Source organism: Amblyraja radiata, chromosome 1 (genome assembly GCF_010909765.2).
Source record: "Amblyraja radiata isolate CabotCenter1 chromosome 1, sAmbRad1.1.pri, whole genome shotgun sequence".
NCBI lineage: Eukaryota > Metazoa > Chordata > Chondrichthyes > Rajiformes > Rajidae > Amblyraja > Amblyraja radiata.
This window is the reverse complement of record NC_045956.1, coordinates 89,627,254-89,646,511: the sequence shown is the minus strand read 5'-3', so window position 1 is coordinate 89,646,511 and position 19,258 is coordinate 89,627,254. Positions and strand designations below refer to the sequence as shown.

General features: G+C 42.1%; 1 protein-coding gene across 3 annotated transcripts in view; it reads left to right on the top strand.

Moving 5' to 3' along the window:
* ccdc149 (coiled-coil domain containing 149) overlaps window positions 1-19,258 on the top strand; it is a 113,814-nt gene that overhangs the window by 36,354 nt on the left and 58,202 nt on the right. For all 3 annotated transcript variants that reach the window (XM_033026396.1, XM_033026388.1, XM_033026404.1), the window contains exons 2-4: window positions 173-334; window positions 15,099-15,137; window positions 16,319-16,426. In XM_033026396.1, coding sequence (XP_032882287.1) covers window positions 173-334; window positions 15,099-15,137; window positions 16,319-16,426 — 309 coding nt within the window. The remainder of the gene's footprint in view (window positions 1-172; window positions 335-15,098; window positions 15,138-16,318; window positions 16,427-19,258) is intronic.

Sequence of the window (19,258 nt, the reverse complement as noted above, 5' to 3'; positions counted from 1 at the left end):
GCTGCCTGTGGTATTATAATGCTCCTATTTATGCAAAAACTTCCTTAGCATATTTTAATAAACTGTTTTTGAAGTGTTCAAGAGAGAATTACTGCTTCTTTTGTAAATCTGAAATTTGATGATTTTTTTGTCCTTGACTTGGCCTAACTTCAAAATGTTTCTTCTGCTTCAGCATTTGATATGCAAAAGGAAGCTGGAGAGTAAGAAGGAAGCTCTATTGATTCTCTCCAAGGAACTTGATACATGTCAACAGGAACGGGATCAGTACAAACTAATGGCTAACCAGCTAAGGGAACGCCATCAATCACTGAAGAAGAAGTACAGGGAACTCATGGTAAGCTCCTATTTAAATATGCAAAAACTTCCTTACCAAACAGCATATTTTATTAAACTGCTTTTTGAAGTGTTTTCTCTTTCTTTGCCCAGAAGTTATGTCGCTGAAAAATGTAATCTGGCAAATAGTACAAAGAGGCAGAGAAGTTTAAGCACCTTTTCCCATAAACCTAATAAGCCTGTTTTGTACTGGAAATAATACGGAGCTTTTTATGCTTATATTTAATGCCTGTAAAATATATTATCTTATTGTTTGAATTAATCACATTTGTTACCAAACCACATCATTCGCATCATCCACAGATAAATTCTCTCATGCTTTATTCTCCATGCATGCTTGATAGCTAATGTTTGATAGCTAAAAAATATTGATTCCCGGTTCATCATAATAATCCTTCTCTTTAAAGCATAAACATTATTATAATTTCCATTTAAGATTGCCTTGGTTAAAAAGCACAGAATTAACAATAATTCACATTCTCCTTACTGTGTTCAGTAAAAAAAAAACTGAATAAAGATGAATTGAGGAATATCCATTCAATCCTCTTTAACAGTCAGTGGGTTCTATTACAGACTCAAATCAACTCACTTAATCTTCTGAGATCAGTTCTCTGCTTCTAGAGGGTAAAATAAAAAGCTAACTGCTGTAGAATATCTAATCTTGTGCCCTACACTATATCCTAGACTGATTGTTTTTCTTGATGCATTTTTAATATCACAGCAGTCTTCAAATTATATTCCATGTAGTATTTTTGTTAACTGATCTAACATGGAAGGTATTTTTCATCACTGAGGGGAAGATAATGTGTAATCTTGTTTTACTGAGGGCTTAATGTTTTGGGTTTATGCAGAACAGCTTTACCATCATTAGATTTGACTTGTAAATCTCTGGTGGAGGTTGTTGAAAAACCAGGATGAAGCTAGATGGTTTTGGATAATTAACAATCCAAATAAAGCCCATTGTAGTCCATAGTTTCACCTGGAAATAACACACTGCAACATAAATGTGGCCTGCCATCATTAACATTTGGAAATATAGTTTTACTTTTAGAGATACAGCGTGCTACCAGGCCCTTCAACCCATCAAGTGCGAGCCAACCAATGATCACTGGTACACTAGTGCTATCCAACACACTAGGGACAATTTACAGAGGCCAATTAACCTACAGATCTGCACGTCTTTGGGTTGTGGGAGGAAACCGGAGCACCCAGAGAAAACCCACGTGTTCACAGGGAGACGTACAAACTCATCTGTAGGTTGTCTGTAGTTGCCAGCAGTTGTCTGTCTTTTCACCGTTTTATTTTTACTTTTAGTTAGTTAAAGTGTTTTGTTTGGAGGTCTAGACTTTTTTGTGTGGGGGGGGGGGGGGGGGAAACTGCCTTTCAGGGTCCCTACCTGTAGGGGGCGCTGCTCTGGCAGCAGCCATGTCATGCAGCTCGTCAGTTTTTCAACCTTTTTTTATTTTTTTAGTATGTTTTAAAGTCTGTATTTAATGTTTCTTTGTGTGTTTTGTGTGGGGGGTGGTGTGGGGGGGTAAGGGGGAAACCGCTTCGGTCGCTCCTCCATGGAGAGGCGACTTTTTCCAGGTCGCCTCCCCCGTGGCCTAACATCAAGGATTGACGCGGCCTTTCCCGGAGACGCGCCCGGGGCTTCAGCGGCGGGCGCAGCGTGGACTCTCGTTGTGGAGCAGGTGAGCCCTCGCTGGGGCTCGCTAGAGGGGAGCGCTCCGTTTCGCTGACCCGGGGCAGCCGGCAGCCTGAAGTCGCAGCCTGAAGCCGCGGTCTGCAGAGCTCCAGCTGGCGCGGCGTCTACAGCCCGGGATCCCTCGTGGGGGACCCGGGGGAAGAAGAAGCCATCGCTGCCGGCCCGCGGCCGACTTCTACCGCGGGGCCGGCATGGACTTACCATCACCCCTGGAGGGGAGCTTCGACCACCGGCCCTGCAGTCTACGGTGCTTCTGGCTACGGCGGGGACTTTAAATCTTGACCGCCGGCCTGCGGCCTACAACAACTTAAAGCCGCGGTCTCCGGTGAGGAAGAGCCGATCCTGGACTGACTCTGGACTCTGGTCCTGACCACGGGGTGGAAATGGAGGAGGACTGGCCAAATTTTGTGCCTTCCACCACAGTGATGAATGCTGTGGTGGATGTTTGTGTTACAGTTTTATTGTGGTTGTGTGTTCTTTATTATTGTATCGCTGCAGACAACCCAAATTTCCACCAGCCTGGCTGTGTGGCAATAAATTATATCTAATCTAACCTAATCTACCTGGTCGGAGAGGCAGCCTTTCTCCGGGCTGCAGCTTCGACCCGTCCTCGCGGCCTACCAGCGGGCCTGGAGCGGCGTTTCCTGTCGCGGACCGTCCAGAACCTCGGCTTCGGCGGCGGCACAGCGCTGGAGCGCTATCGTGGAGCGGGCGATGCCTTGCCTGGGTCGCCGCGCTGGAGCTCCGGTGAGCTGAGACCGCCGGGTAAAACATCGCGGAGCTGCGGGACTGTGGAGCGGCCAGCTGCGGGCGGCGGCGCCGAACTTTACACCGGGAGCCTGGGATCTCGCGACGAGATCGCCAGTTGTGGAGCTCCAACCGGCGCGGCCTTGTCGGCTTCGGAAGCCGCGGCCTCCAGTACGGAGGCGGCCGTTCCAGGGTTCCCATGCCGCTGTGAGGACTCTCCCGACGCCGGAGCACCACCACCCGGCGAGAACGGCCAGGAACATCGGGCCTCCGTAGAGGCAACTGTGGAGGCCTCAATAGGCCCGACTATGGGTGAACTGGGGGTGGGGACTGGACTTTGTGCCTTCCCTCATGGTGGGAGCCATTGTGGGGGGGATGTTCTTTGTGTTTAAGACTCTCATTGATGTTATGTCTGTATTCTTTCTTTGTGTGCTGCAAAATGGCAAAAAGCATTTCACTTCATTACACCTCGGTGTATGTGAATGTGACCAATAAAATACCTTTGATACCTTTGATACCTTTGGTAGGTGCTTTCTTGTTGAACCGCTCTATTGTGCCGCTCTCAAAGGTTAAGTCTAGTTCATCACGGGTTCCTATATTGAACATTTACAATTTTTTAATGCATTCTCGCCTATTTCATCATCTTTACTTAGAAATTCCAGTGGACCAGTCTGTTTATATTTGACCAAATCACAATTGATAACTTATTTGAGCTGATGATAAAAATGTGACTTAAGTTTCCATGCAAAGGACACATTCAATATCATAACTAGGATATTATTGGTCTAAACTTCAATTGCATAAGTTTGTTTTTGGTGTCACACAATTGGAAATTGACTTTAGCTGAAGTGAAATGCCATAAAAAAACCTCTCCTGGTTGTTCCCTATTTTGTTACATCACTCTGGAAATTCATCCAGGTACCATCTAAAGTGATTCATCCTTGCGTGTCTAATGCCAATTCAGTGTCAGCTTTTTCCACTCCCTCATCTTCGTTCCCCCCTTCCCCTGAACCCAGGCTGGTTTTATCATGGAAAAGCAGCTCTATCTGGAGAGCTATTTTGTTGCTTTCAGCCTTGACTTTAATTACAGTGTCAATTATAATTGCATTCAATAATTACTGGAACCCATGTGTTCACTCGGTCTGAGCTTATTGATCAAGTGTGGTAGATTGCTGAATGCTAAGTACGTAGCTTTTGTATTCTAATAATCTTTTCGTTGAGGCAACTTACCATTAGCAAAATTGTCAATGTAGTTACCTATTCTATTTATCCCTGTTTTGGTTCTACATTGGAAGATGGAAAGCTCTTCTGACCGTCACATCAAGGTTTCCGTTGGCTTCTTATACTCAAGAGGACACCATTCTAAGGCCAAGATACAGTCACAAAGCATAATATTTTTGTGTACAATAGAATGAAATATTTTTGAAAATGCATGGATCATTGGTTGCTTGATTTGATGTTTAGTTTAGTTTGGAGATACAGCGCAGAAACAGGTCCTTCGGTCCATTGATTCTGCGCTGACCCACGATCTCCATACACTAGCACTACCCTACATACACTAGGGACAATTTATGATGATACCAAGACAATTAATCTACAAACCTGTCTTTAGAGTGTGGGAGGAAACCAGAGATCCCGGGGAAAATCCACACGGTCACAGGGTGAACGTACAAATTCCGTACAGAAAGGTCAGGATCAAATAGGTCAGGACCAAACCTGGGTCTCTGGTGCTGTAAGGCAACAACTGTACTACTGCGCCACCGTGCCACCCAAAGACCATTAAAACAGGTCTCAAACAAAGACATGAGGTGTCCTTCAACACATTGAAGGGCACATGTCAACCTGGGCGAGCCAAGGCGTACAAGGCATCCATCTTTTAGTTTTCATGCTATTGATGTTCTCTGACATCCCAATTTTCTCTCCAAACAAAACTCCCACCACATTCCCTTATCTTATTTTCCACATTCAACCCCAGCATCACAGAATGGCTACAGCATGGATGGAGCCCACTCTACCCATCATTTCCATGTTGGCTCTATTTAAGAACAACATCCCACTTTTGTAACTTGTCACACAGTTGGGCAACAGTTTAAAAAAAAATACTTATCCACGTCCTGTTACGCGCTACGATTAAATTGGCCATGCCTTTTGGTCCATGACCAATCGCTGCGTTAAAAGAGAAGTTATTCCTCATAATACATACAGTTTACCATCACCTAGACCCATCAATACCTTTGGTTTCTCTATCGATGTTAATAACTTTCAGTTTTTAATTTCTTCTCCCACCTCCTCTATTCCTATGAGAACAATCTCAGGTTCTCTGATTTGTCATTTAACTATATTGGTTAATATATTCTGCACCCTCTTGAATGTGCGGAATTCAGTGGCCAAACAAATGTTTTTTTTAAATTACATCATGAGTTCTGTGCTCTTGCTTCTGATGCTTCTATTTATAAAACTCAGGATTTCTTCTAATGTAAAACACTCCTTTGGTACATGAGCCATACCATCCACTCCCCAGAGTAGATTTCCTTTCTGCTCTAAGCTGAACCCCAGTTCCTCTCTTCCAATTCTCCTATTGTTCACGTGCCTATAACGTATGCTTGAATTCCCCTTTATGTTTGCTGCTGGTCTTCCTTCATACCCTCAAGATCACTATTATCTGTTTTGCACCCTCTCTAATTCCCCTGTAAATTTGCTCTTCAAAATCATTCCTACAGAATAATTCCAGATATCTCACGGAACTGGTGTATGCCTTCCACACTCTCATGTAACTCTCATCTTAAAACGCTATATAATTTCTATTTCCATGACTGTTTATAGAGTCATACAGCATGGAAACAGGACTTTCGACCCACGCCAACCAGTGGGCACCTATCCATGTTAATCGCATCCTCTAGCACTTGGCCTGTAGGCTTCTAGCCCTGGGCGATTTCAATGTTTGTCAAAATGTTTTTTAAATGCGACCAGCAACTCCACTTCCACCACTTTCTCTGGCAGTGCACTTCAGGTAATCACCACTGAGTGATAAAGATTCCCCTCAGAATCAGATCCCCTGTCAACCTCTTACCCCTTCCCTTAAATATCCGTCCTCAAATCTTATTCGCCTCTGGTAAAAGGAAAACTTTCATACAATCTACCCTATGTATACCTATTATAATTTTACATGCCTGAATCAAACCCTTTTTACTATCCTCTGCTCTAGGGAAAACAGGCCCAGGCTCTCCAGTATCTCCCCATAACTGAAGCTTGAGCTGGCATTTGGAATTCCTAATTAGCACATCACATTTTAAAAAATTGCGTTTATTCCTGATTGCTACACTTGCCCTTCCACAGTGATCGATATTTTATTCTCCATTATATTTAGCTTATTTTTATTTGGTTATACAGTAGTATACAGTCCAAACCCCATCTATTACACAGTGGCATCTTTCTTTGATGGCACTGAAACAAATATTTTTCTGCTGCTGGTTCACTTCATGAATATTACTGGTAATGATGTTGCACCAATTTAGTGGTAAGACAGGCCTTAATGAAGAAGTGGAGACAGCAGATACATGGGTAGTGTATAAGAAGGAACTGCAGATGCTGGAAAATCGAAGGTAGACAAAAGTACTGGAGAAGCTCAGCGGGTGCAGCAGCATCTATGGAGCGAAGGAAATAGGCAACGTTTAGGGCCGAAACCCTTCTTCAGACAGTACATGGGTAGGATAGATTTAGAGGGATATGGCCAAACGCAGGCAGGTGGACGAGTGTCGTTGGTCAGCAGGGGCAAGTTGCGCCAAAGAGCCTGTTTCCATGTTGTATGACTCTGTGACTAACTGGTAGCACTGAAGAAGTCAGACTGTTACTGTTGAAAGGAAGGGAGGGAATATTTCAGATTAATGCCTCTGTATCCACTGATACTGCTTGACCTGCTGAGTGTTTTTTGATTTGATTTTACAAATCCAGAATCTGCAGTTTATGAATCTAGGCCTCTGTAGAAAGAAGAAAGTATTTCAATTTAGACCTCTGTCAAAAGTAAAAAGTATCTCAGAAAGTATCACCCATCCACATATTGCCTCTTAAAAAAAAAAGTTGGAATTAGAAAGCCACTCGAAACTTTACTGGTGAGAATGATCTATGTGTAAGACATTTGGATTCAGCTTGCATCGTGTAATAGAAATGCTTTATCTAGTAAAACTTGAGGCCCTCAATTATGAGATGCCGATGCAGTGCATATAATGCGCACAAATGAGTCATATGAATTCTGGTCATGCTTCACACTGCATGCAAATATTAACTTGAGTCCTGCTCATGTCATGGAAAGCTGCTTTATTCTCTTTTGAGACTGACTACACATCATACATTTTTAAAATCGGACATAATCAGAGTGTTGGTAATCCACACTATTTATGCACTGACATTTAATATAATTGTGCTGCATTCGATATTAGATCAGGAAAATTGCTTCAATTGCCAGGTAGAGTAAATGATTGGTATTTTTCTATTTTTAATAGTAACATTATTAAAATTGACTATTTTTTGATGATGAGAAGAAAAGCCACTGCATTGTTTATTTTATTATCTTGTTTACTTTGTTCCTCGGGGATCAAAAGGAAAATGACTTCCCACAATTGTTTTCCTAATTCTTTTCTACTTTTTAATTCCTTCCACATCCCTTCCATGATTTGATTAGTTCTCAGGCTATTTTAAACTGTGTTTAATGGGGCTAGTGAGTACCTGGAGGAAATGGTGATGTGATTTGAAACGGGTAATTTTTAGCTTTAGGGCTTGGGATTGACTGGCATCTACTTTGATGTTCCTGGGATCTGTGGGAATCTTGGAATGGGAGGGTGTTTGGAGAGATGGGATGAAATGCAAGAACACTCCCAAGATGTGGGGGGAATCCGTGGTGCAATGTGGGATAGTGATTAGTGAACCCACATGTGCACAGAATGTGAGTTGTCAGAAAGATACTGAAAATACCCAAAAGATAATGAAGATGACTAAAAGAAACGGAATGTCACCTGTGAAAATACAAGTGAGAGTGGACTAAGAGCATTTAAGATCCCTGATGTTCAGCAGATGTATTGAGTGGAGGGAACATGGGGCAGGAAATGGGAGAAGAGAGCTTCTGTGAGAGGAGATAGACGTCCAAGCCACATCAGAGCTGCTAGGTACAGTATTTATCTCTGTAGCACAAGGTGGGTCAGTGGGAAAATCAAGTGGCAAGTAAACAGGAAGCCAAAAAACCTGCTCGAGTTTGGGGTTGACCTCCTCCAAGATATTTTTTTGGTCTTTCAGGAGCAGGATTCAAGTTTCTGATCGTGCGTTCACATTGGCCACATATACTCCACTGCCATCTTCATCTGACTTCTCTTGGCAGCATCAATGGACAACCTTCCCTCTGGCCTCTAGTGGTTTTCTTGTTCAGCCTCTGGCTTGATAATGGTCATAATGACACATATATTTCTGAAGGATGTACATCCTATCCTACTCGCTTCAGCCCTGGTGATGCCAATATCTGAGCTGGTGCTTTACAGGGTCTGGTGCCCAATGCCCTCAGTTCCTGCTCCCCCTCCTCAACACTTACTGTATAATACTTGTTGCTGTGTGCGATTGGGTGTACGTACAATATTAAGTGAGTCTCTACCAAGAACTACAAGACACCAGGACGAAAGTAATAACAAAAAGTTCATGGTGCTTATATGCCTCCCTTCTTGAGAGACAGCAGCATATTGAGAGAGGATTTACCTGCTCATACTGCCTAGATCCCTTGTACTGTTTCAGTTCAGAGGAAAGGGTTCCATCTGAAATTTGACTGTCCATTTCCCTCCACAGATGCTGCCTAACCTTCTGAGTTCCTCCAGCTGGTTGTTTGAATCTGATTCAAGCATCACTTACATAAATACACAAGTAATTGTATGATATTATTTTCTGCCGTAAAAATGATATATTAAGTTAATAGCATGCTCATTTAATATAGTGGCTCTTATTGTACCTTAACAAAAGATATTTAAGAATTTAATTTACTTTAGTTTGGAGATACAGTGTGAAACAGGCCCTTCGGCCCACTGATTTCATGCCGACCAGCAATCACCCGTATACTACTTCTATCCTACACGCTAGGGTCATTTTTTTTTTAACGGAAGCCAATTGACCTACAAAACTGCATGTCTTTGAAATGTGAGAGGAAACCGGAGCACCCGGAGAAAACCCACCTGGTCACAGGGAGAACGTGCAAACTCCGTACAAACTTCACCCTTTGTCAGGATCAAACCCAGGTTTCTGGAGCTGTAAGATAGCAACTCTACCACTGTGCCACTGTGCTGCACCTAATTTATTTTACAATAATTATTTATGTTCACAGAGTCAGTACAATTGTGTTGGTGGCAGTGCAAAACAGAAAGTACACAGTTAAAGACTAAAATATAAGATCAGACTGAAAATGCCCCATTTCTTGACGTGTACTCTGTACTCTGTTATTTAAGTACTATGCCAAGTGCATCAGAACTGAGAATGTACTATAACCATAAAATCTAAAGTGTGTTTGCGGTATTGGAGAAGTTAAGCAATCAGCAAGATTGGTTTCAAGTAAAATTGCTTTAATTAGGTTGAATTGTTTATTTCACATTGTGGGTACATTTCTGCAAGCTTGGGAACGTGCCCAAAACCTGCTGCACAATCCTCTTTTGCTTCCTTTGCTACCTACTTCCCTCATTAAACTTATTTTTGTGCATTTTGTGAGAATGTTTTTAATGATTAACAGTAACTGGTGCAACTTAACATCTCACTTGAGAATCAGCATCCATGGTAGAAGTAAATAACTAAATAAGCATACTCCCTCCACTCCGTTTTCTTTTCTCTTAACATTTTACAGAATCTAACCAACTTCCCTCAGATTAGATTCCCTATTTTGTCTTGAGACCCAGATTGTCACAGCAAATAGACTAAATCTCTTTTATGCTATATTTTATCTATTCAATCACTTACATCTTTTTATTAAAGCAAAAAGGGCCTGTCACACTTACGCAACTTTTTTGGCGACTGCCGGCATAGGTCGTTACAGGTCGCTGAAAAATTTCAACGTGTTGAAAATCTAGCAGCGAGCAGAACAAGGTACGACTCTTTGGGCAACTACTCACAACCATACAGACATGTCGCCAGGGTGTCGCCTGAATGGTCGTGAGCAGTCTCCTCAGTCGCGCAAAGTGTCGCAGCATCTTTCTGGTCACTGGTGAATTTTCAACATGTTGAACATTTTTGCCGACCTGCAACGACCTATGACGGGTGCCGGCAGTCACGAGAAAGTCGCGTAAGTGGGACAGGCCCTAAAGGGTGAATTTGCATTGTGGTAACTTAGTTTGTTTTGTAATAATTAGGTGGGGTGGGAGAGAGAGGATCGAATAATAAGACCAAAGTCATGGCATTGTAGAGCAGCATGGTGTCATGTTAAACAAAACCTGAAGGTTCACATTTGATCCATGCTTTTTTGAAGCAGTACCTGAAATGGAGAGCATGAACTAACAATGTTCCTATTGAGCAGCTCACATGATCAGCTACTTACTTCTGCACATTGGGAGGGAAGAGTTTGAACGGCATGTCCTTCACAAGACACAGGAGCAGAATTAGGTCATTTGGCCCATCGAGTCTACTCCACACTTGATCATGGCTGATCTATATTTTCCGCTCACCTCATCCTCCTGCATTCTCACTGTAACCTTTGATGCCCTTCCTAATCCAGAACCTATCAATCTCCGCTTTAAAAACATCCAATGACTCGGCCCCCACAGCCACATGTGGTAATGAATCCCATAGATTCACCACCCTCTGGCTAAAGAAATTCCTCCTCATCTCCATTCCAAAGAAATGCCTATTTATTGTGAGGCTGTGCCCTCTGGTCCTCTAGACTCTCCCACTACTGGAAACATCCTTTCCATATTCACTCTATCTAGGCCTTTAAACGTGATCCCCCTCATCCCTCTAAACTCCAGTGAGTACAAATCCATCATACGTTAACCCAATCATCCCTGGGATCATTCTCGTAAACCTCCTCTGGACCTTCTCCAATGCCAACATATACTTCCTCAGAAATGGGGCCCAAAACCACTCACAATATTCCAAATTTGGCCTGACCAGCACATGATAAAGCCTCAGCACTACATCCTTTCTTTTATATTCTAGTCCTCTAGAAATGAATGCGAACGTTGCACTTGCCTTCTTTACTACCAAACCAACCTGCAAAAATTAACCTTTTGGGAATCCTGTACCAGCACTCGCAAGTCTCTTTGCACTTCCAATGTTTGAATCATCTCCCCATTTAGAAAATAGCCTATGCCTTTATTCCTGCATGACTGTACACTTTGCTAAGCTGTATTCCATTTACACCTTCTTTGTTCATGCCCCCAACCTGTCCAAGTCCTTCTGCAGACACCTGCTTCCACAACACTACCTGCTCCTCCACCTATCTTCATATCATTCACAAACTTGGCCACAAAGCCATCAATTCCAGCCCTTGCGTTTGAATAGACTGTCAAATGCTCACTGAGTTGTTTTCTCACAATTAAAGAACGGCATCTGGAATGATTTAACTAAGGACTGGCAATATCTATGGATAAACCACCATAGCACAAACCTTAGGAATGAAGAAGACTTTTTGAATCAAATAAATGAAGTGACAGAAAATGGAAACCAGAAGAAACTATGAACATGAAAGGACTAAAACTAGAAAACAATTAATATAACACAAAGGAGCAAATGAAAATCAGCTGCAAAGTAGGTATAGGGATGCAACAAGACTGGTAAAAAAGAAAAACCTATGATGGAAAGGATAAACAATGTTTGAACTCACAATCAAACCGATGCCATAACTTTCTTATACATTGTCACTTTTAATAACTTTCCTACATATCTATTTTACAGAACTATGCACATGAAGCACTTTTTTTGGACACACTAAGCACTTTTACTGATCGCCTGATATAAATGTTATATTCTGCTGCTACTTTGAAGAGTCAATGCAACGAAATTTCGTTCAATGTGCACTGTGTCTATGTGTATATCTGAATGACAATTAAAGTTAATCTAATCTAATCTAATTTAATAAGAATGGAAGGACAATAGTGAACATTTGATGAAGTATGGTAAAACAAATAGGTGAGATAAGTTTCAGTAAACCAACTAATGTTGACACAGAAAGCTGGATTAACTCAGCGGGACAGGCAGCATCTCGGGAGCGAAGGAATGGGTGATGTTTTGGGTCAAGACCCTTCTTCACTGGTTAGGGATAAGGGAAACGAGAGATATAGATGGTGATGTGGAGAGATAAAGAACAATGAATGAAAGATATGCAAAAAAAGTAACAATGATAAAGGAAACAGGCCATTGTAAGCTGTTTGTAGGGTGAAAATGAGACGCTAGGGCGACTTGGGTGGGGGAGGGATAGAGAGAGAGAGGGAATGCTGGGGCTACCTGAAGTGAGAGAAATCAATATTCATACCTCTGGGTTGTCAAATGCCCAAGCGAAATATGAGATGATGTTCCTCCAATTTGCATTTAGCCTCACTCTGACAATGGAGGAGACCGAGGACAGAAAGGTCTGTGTAGGAATGGGAAGGAGAATTAAAGTGTCCGGGAGATCAGGTAGGTTCAGGCGGGCAAAGCGAAGGTATTCCATGAAACGATCGCCCAGTCTAGGTTTGGTCTCGCCGATGTATAAGAGTCTACATCTTGAACAACGGATACAGTAGATGAGTTTGGAGGAGGTGCAAGTGAACCTCTGCCTAACCTGAAAGGACTGTCAGGGTCCCTGGACAGAGTCGAGGGAGGAGGTAAAGGGACAGGTGTTGCATCTTCTGCGATTGCAGGGGATGGTACCTGGGGAGGGGGTTGGAAGGGTTGGAAGGGATGAATTAACCATGGCATTGCGGAGGGAACGGTCTCTGAGGAAGGCGGAAAGGGGTCATGGGAAAATGTGGCTAGTGGTGTGATCCCATTGGAGGTGGCGGAAATTTTGGAGGATTTTGTGTTGCATGTGACGGCTGATGGGGTAGAAGGTAAGGACTAGGACTCTGTCTCTTGGTACGACTTGGGGGATGGGGAGCAAGGGCGGAGCTGCCGAGGAAATTCGGAGTACCGAGGAAACACGAGTGAGGGGCTCATCTACGATGGGAGAGGGGAACCCCCGTTCCCTAAACAATGAGGACATCTCGACCCGAAACATCACCTATTCCTTCTCTCCAGATATGCTGCCTGTCCCGCTGTTACTCCAGCTTTTTGTGTTTATCTTCAGTTTAAAGCAGCATCTGCAGTTCCTTCTTACTCATGTTGGTATTGCATGTGCATTAAAACATAATAGGGCCAAATTCAGAAGTGTCTAAGAAAAAGAGCAGTGTGATCGCATAATGTGATTGTTTTACTCGTATTGAGGGCAGTGCAGCAAACCAACTTCACACCACTAATTGCTCATTTCAAAATCTGGTCAGTGATATCGGGGTTGTAGACTGCAAGCATCAGATTCAAATTTAGATGAGTTTATTGTCATACACACGAGGGTGCAATGAAATTCCTTCTTCTCATGAAGCTCGCCCAGTAAACGATATATCTCCCGTATTGATAAATATAACAATCAATACAAATCCAGATAGAAAGATTATGCAAGATTGTAGTGTTAGTCAAAGCAGTGACAAAAATTATCAAAGTACAAAGTAGAATAACTGACAGGTGGAGATAAGAGTAGGAGTATGTGGCAGCACCTCTAGGAATGGATTGAATGAGATGATTTGTTCAGGAGTCTGATAGCAGTGGGAAAGAAGCTGTTTTAAAGTCTGGACGTCCAAGCTTTCAAGCTCCTCTGTCTTTTCCCAGAAGGTAGAAAAGAGAAATGGAAATGGCCTGGCAGTCAGGCATCCTTGATGATACTGCGAGCTGGCCTAATGGCAGCCCACTGTAAAGATGGTTTCAATGGAAGTGCATGGGTACTCCAGGTACTCCAGTTTCCACCCTCATGCTAATGATGCGAAAGTTGGTTAATTGGCCACTGTACATTATCCACTGTATTTAGGTCAGCGGTAGAATCTGAGGGGAGTTAATGGGAGTATGGGAAGATTTAAAAATGGCATTCATATAGAATTTGTGAAAATGGGTGATTGATAGTCGGTTTGGACTTGGTGAGCCAAGTTGGGCCTGTTTCCATGCTACATCTCTCCCTTCATCTATAAGCTTGCTCTCTTTCACCTCTTTCTCAAGGTACCCTTTCTCAGCTACTTGCCTTTGGAGTTCCAGGAGCACTTATGTCAAGAATACATATTTACTACTTAGGCCCCCTTCGGTCATGGCTGACCATGGGTGCCTCCAGGGTGTTATTATCTATATGGAGGAATGCCTGCGCTTGACTTTGTTTAACGTGGGGAGACTGGTGCACAGACAGCCACCCCACGGTCCTTGACAGATCTGGGTCCGGATCCAGTGGCATGGAGTCCAAGACGACCAGAGACCCTTTTCTGCTGCAACCTTCATCCGCATTCCCAGCCGTTGTGACGCTCCACTAAGGTCAGTCATCATCCTCTGCCTGTTCCACCGTTGAGGTCTTGGTTGGATTGCTCTTTTTCAGAGACCTCCTTCTCGACCTTATCGCCATGGGTGACCCTACCAGGTGCATAGCTCCAGACGGCATCGATCTCAGGTCCACACAAGCTTCTCCACCACGACAAGGTGACAATCCACAGAGAGCCTATGTCATCCCATTACAAAAAAATACAGAGGTTCTACCAATCATAATGTCTTATTGCCTGTTATGCGCAACAAATTATTTGCCACAGCATGAAATATTTATCTGAACAGATTTTTTTGTGTGACTTAGTATTTATGGATTTTCCATCTTTATACTTCATAAATTTTGTACTTGGAAGAATGGATATAATTTTGCTTCCAGATTTCCATTTATAAATGACATGCAAATAATATTCGCTGAAAGATCTGATGCAAAAGACCCTTGTAGTTCATTGCAATTCCTCTTCTTGGGGAATTTCTTTGACACCATTGTTTCATGTTTTGTGATACAACTGAGATTAAAAAGCCCAAAGCTAAAGCACTACGTATCGTACACCTTCTTAACCTACAACTCATTTACTTGGAATCTATTGACAATCATCCAGCATTATTTGATCTGCTTTCACAGATGGAATAAACTCATGCAACAAAGAACATTGAAAAAGACAAATGAAAATGATGTTAATAGCAATTGAATATTGTAGCTGAAGGGTTTGACAGATGCTGCTTTTATAATGACATGTGAAAGGAGTTGATTGTTTCAATTTTTTAAACTCCATAGGATGGTGATCCCACACTTCCTCCAGAAAAACGGAATCAGGTAAGATGAAAGATAATAGAACTACTTTTGACAAAATCCAGTTTATTGTGGCTGTAATTCCGTTGCATAATTAGATGCAGCACCAATTTCACAAAAGTGAACTAGACACAGCATGCATCAAATGGGAATAAGCCTTACCTAGCATTTGAAATAAATGCTAGCTGTGATCAAATTTGCTACCAATTGAGTTCCTAGGATTAAACATGAGCACGGCTTGTAATTGAATGCTAATGAAAAAGGACCTCTAGCTGGAAAATTACAAGCCAGGATTGCACATCGTCGGAATTTAAATTGGAAATAAATAGACCCAAGAAACATTCAAAAATATATATTTTCAGTTTCTAAGATAAATTAATTTTAAAAACAGAAACCTCCTCTTTCAGCATAAGTAGTAAATTGGGAAACATGTTTTATAGATGAGATCTTTCACTTTGATTTAAAAAAATCTATAAAAGCATGGAGAGTATTTGGTGTTTATGCGTATTTGGTGATGATACTGGCTGTTTTGTTGATGCTGAATTCTGATGACTTATTTTGCCAATATTAGTACACACTTTGGACTCTGAACATTCCTTTACCTTTATAAAGTCCCTTTTGTCATGATCCATAATCATAATCGTAGTTTATTAGCCAAGTATGTTTTGCAACATACGAGGAATTTGATTTGCCATACAGTCAAACCAAAAAAGCAACAAGATACACAACCACATAAAACTGTAACATAAACATCCACCACAGCAGCTCCTCCACATTCACCAATGTGATGGAAGGCAATAAGTTTTCTCTTCTTTCCTCCTTTCCTCCCGCGGTCAAGGGAGTCGAACCATCCGCACCCATCCGACCCCACGTTGGAAGCTCCCGCATCGAAAGAACATGCTATTTCATTCTGACTTTAACTGCGTCTGTTAGCATTAATTTTATAATTAGAGTTTTTCCAGAAAAGGCAACTCAGTACATTCTTAATTGTTAACTTTCAGTTATAAGTATTTCACATTATGTTTTGTGCTATTTGTTAGTTATTCCACTATAAATCTTGAATTAAATAAATCACATTGCCATTGATTTTTGTCTGTGTGGGATGAGAAAAAACACCTTCGAAGCTGAAGATAAAAAAGATTTTGTCACAAGTGAGCAATTATAGCTAGGAACTAAATGAACTCAAACTGCATTTTGTTCCCCAGGCAAACTTGGCACAGCTACTGAGTAGTTCTCGAGAGCGGAATAAACATCTCGCAGAGGAAATCAAGGAAATCCAGCAGAGACTGGCTGAAGCACAGGGTGATAACAAGGTATAGTTTATGAGGATGGCTGGTGACAGTCAAAATAAAATCATGTCTCATCTGCCTGAAACTAGTCAGGGAAAGGGAAAAAAGCCCTTAATCCACAATAATAATAGTGACAATCAAAGCTGCATTTTTTTTTTTAAGTTGCACGAGAGAAGTTTGTGTGATCGAAAAGATGAGAAATAAATTACTGTGGCTCTGCAAGTGATTAAAATGTTCCAGTTGACTAGTTTATGTTATTAGAAGCAGTATGCATCTCAGTCCAATAAACATGCTCATTTACTTGTTGGGAACTGTCAGAAATTCACTCTCGGTTGCTGGAATGTTCAAGTGCTTCAACTGCACTGTTGTCAGTATCTTCCTTCAGCTTTGCTGAACCTTACAGTCCATTTGCTTAATTTGGATAACTGATTGAATGCTGCCAACAATTCTGTTGGAACTTGCCTTCTGATGATTGTGTAAAGAACTTGCAAGTTTCCCTCTTTAAAGAAGAAACGACTGGAAAAATTAAAAAATATATATGAGTTACCAAAAGAAACGAACAATTATGCATTCAGTCTGTGTCATGAGTGGGTAGTCCTCTTCACTGGCAGCAGATGTGAGAAATTTGGATGCACCCTTCATCTGATACCAGAAAATTGCAGCCTGTTCATCTTCACATTTCTAATGTCCACGAGCAGCATTGAAGCTCCTTGTAAGAAAATTATCCCAATCGATGTAAGCTTTCCAAACATGGTATAACTTAATATTACAGTGCATTCATTGAATGGAAATCCATTACACCTATATCTGTAAACTCTTTGGAGGTCATGGGAATTTTCACTGGGAAAATGTGCCCTTCTTAGTTAAACGGGTCATTGACTGCTCTCTGTTCATTCTCCCAGTTTGTCACATTACAAATTTGTATTTATTAACTTTGGGTTAATAGACCCATCATTGCCTTTTTAAAGCAGGAACTACATGTATTTGCAATTGAATGAAATCCTAACAATGCTATGCATTTCTGCCATAGCAAGAGTCAGTCACCACATCTTTCTTTGCTGGAAGGTACACAAAATTGCTGGGGAAACTCAGCGGGTGCAGCAGCATCTATGGAGCGAAGGAAATAGGCGACGTTTCGGGCCGAAACCCTTCTTCAGACTGATGGGGGGGGGGGAAAGAAAGAAGGAAAAAGGGAGGAGGAGGAGGAACCCGAGGGCGGGCGGATGGGAGGGTGGGAGGAGACAGCTAGAGGGTGAAGGAAGGGGAGGAGACAGCACGGGCTAGCCAAATTGGGAGAATTCAATGTTGATGCCATAAGGACGCAAGGACCCCAGACGGAATATGAGGTGCTGTTCCTCCAATTTCCGCTGTTGCTCACTCTGGCAATGGAGGAGACCCAGGACAGAGAGGTCGGATTGGGAATGGGAGGGGGAGTTGAAGTGCTGAGCCACCGGGAGGTCAGGTAGGTTATTGCGGACTGAGCGGAGGTGTTCGGCGAAACGGTCGCCCAACCTACGCTTGGTCTCACCGATGTAAATCAGGATATCTGATATCTTTCTTTGCTGGGCTTCACCAGTCGGCTGAATGGAATTGTTGGTCTTTGTCTTCTACCTTGTCAAGTAATCTGCCCAATGTTAATCCCAAAATCTTTAAGGATTCTGGATATAGTAAAGTAAATGTATTATTCATTTAATAATGTAACCAATAACTTTCTTGTCGCTTTTACCCTTCAAGGGCTCTTTTAGTGCCTTGCTGCTGTAAAACCTTGTCTAATCTTGTCTTATCTTGTCTAATATTTTTAGCTGTGCTCATCTCAATTGTCCTCTTTCATATTTTAATATCTTTTTTAACATGATTTAGTAAATTATTTTCTTCCTTCTTGAGTTTGTTCTTCCCTCAGGACTCAGTTTGTGTTTTTATAAATATTCGTTTTAAATTTAATTAATTATTTCTGAGAATCTCTGCTTAATATGCATACTTTTTTCTTAACAATAAACATCTTGCATATATAATATTCTTGAAGTCTTTAATATTCCCACACCAAAGTATCTTTCAGTACCATTCTCCAATTTTATGGCTCTGCCCTCTTGTTCTGGCCAGAGTGAGTCCCACCACAAAATGGAGGAGCAGCTCGTATTTTGCTTAGGTAGTTTACACCCCAGCGGTATGAACATTGACTTCTCCAATTTCAGCTAGTCCATGCTTTCTCCCTCCTTCCCCTCCCCTTCCCAGCTCTCCCACAGCCCACTGTCTCCGCCTCTTCCTTTCTTCTTCCCGCTCCCCCCCCCCATCCCCACATCAGTCTGAAGAAGGGTCTCGACCCGAAATGTCACCTATTCCTTCGCTCCATAGATGCTGCCTCACTCGCTGAGTTTCTCCAGCATTTTTGTCTACCTTCGATTTTTCCAGCATCTGCAGTTCTTTCTTAACAAAAGATTTATATATCCTGATCCTCATTAGTGTTAACTTCCTGATCATTTATGATATTATTCTTCAGAAGTTTGATATTTTTTCCTTTGGATGTCTTTCTGATCACTTGTTAGATTGAGAGCATGTGTACGAATTTGCACACCCTTTAACATTACAAGGAAAAATAGAAATATAGAAAATAGGTGCAGGAGTAGGCCATTCGGCCCTTCGAGCCTGCACCGCCATTCAATATGATCATGGCTGATCATCCAACTCAGTATCCTGTACCTGCCTTCTCTCCATACCCCCTGATCCCTTTAGCCACAAGGGCCACATTTAGCTCCCTCTTAAATATAGCCAATGAACTGGCCTCAACTACCTTCTGTGGCAGAGAGTTCCAGAGATTCACCACTCTCTGTGTGAAAAATGTTTTTCTCATCTCATTAA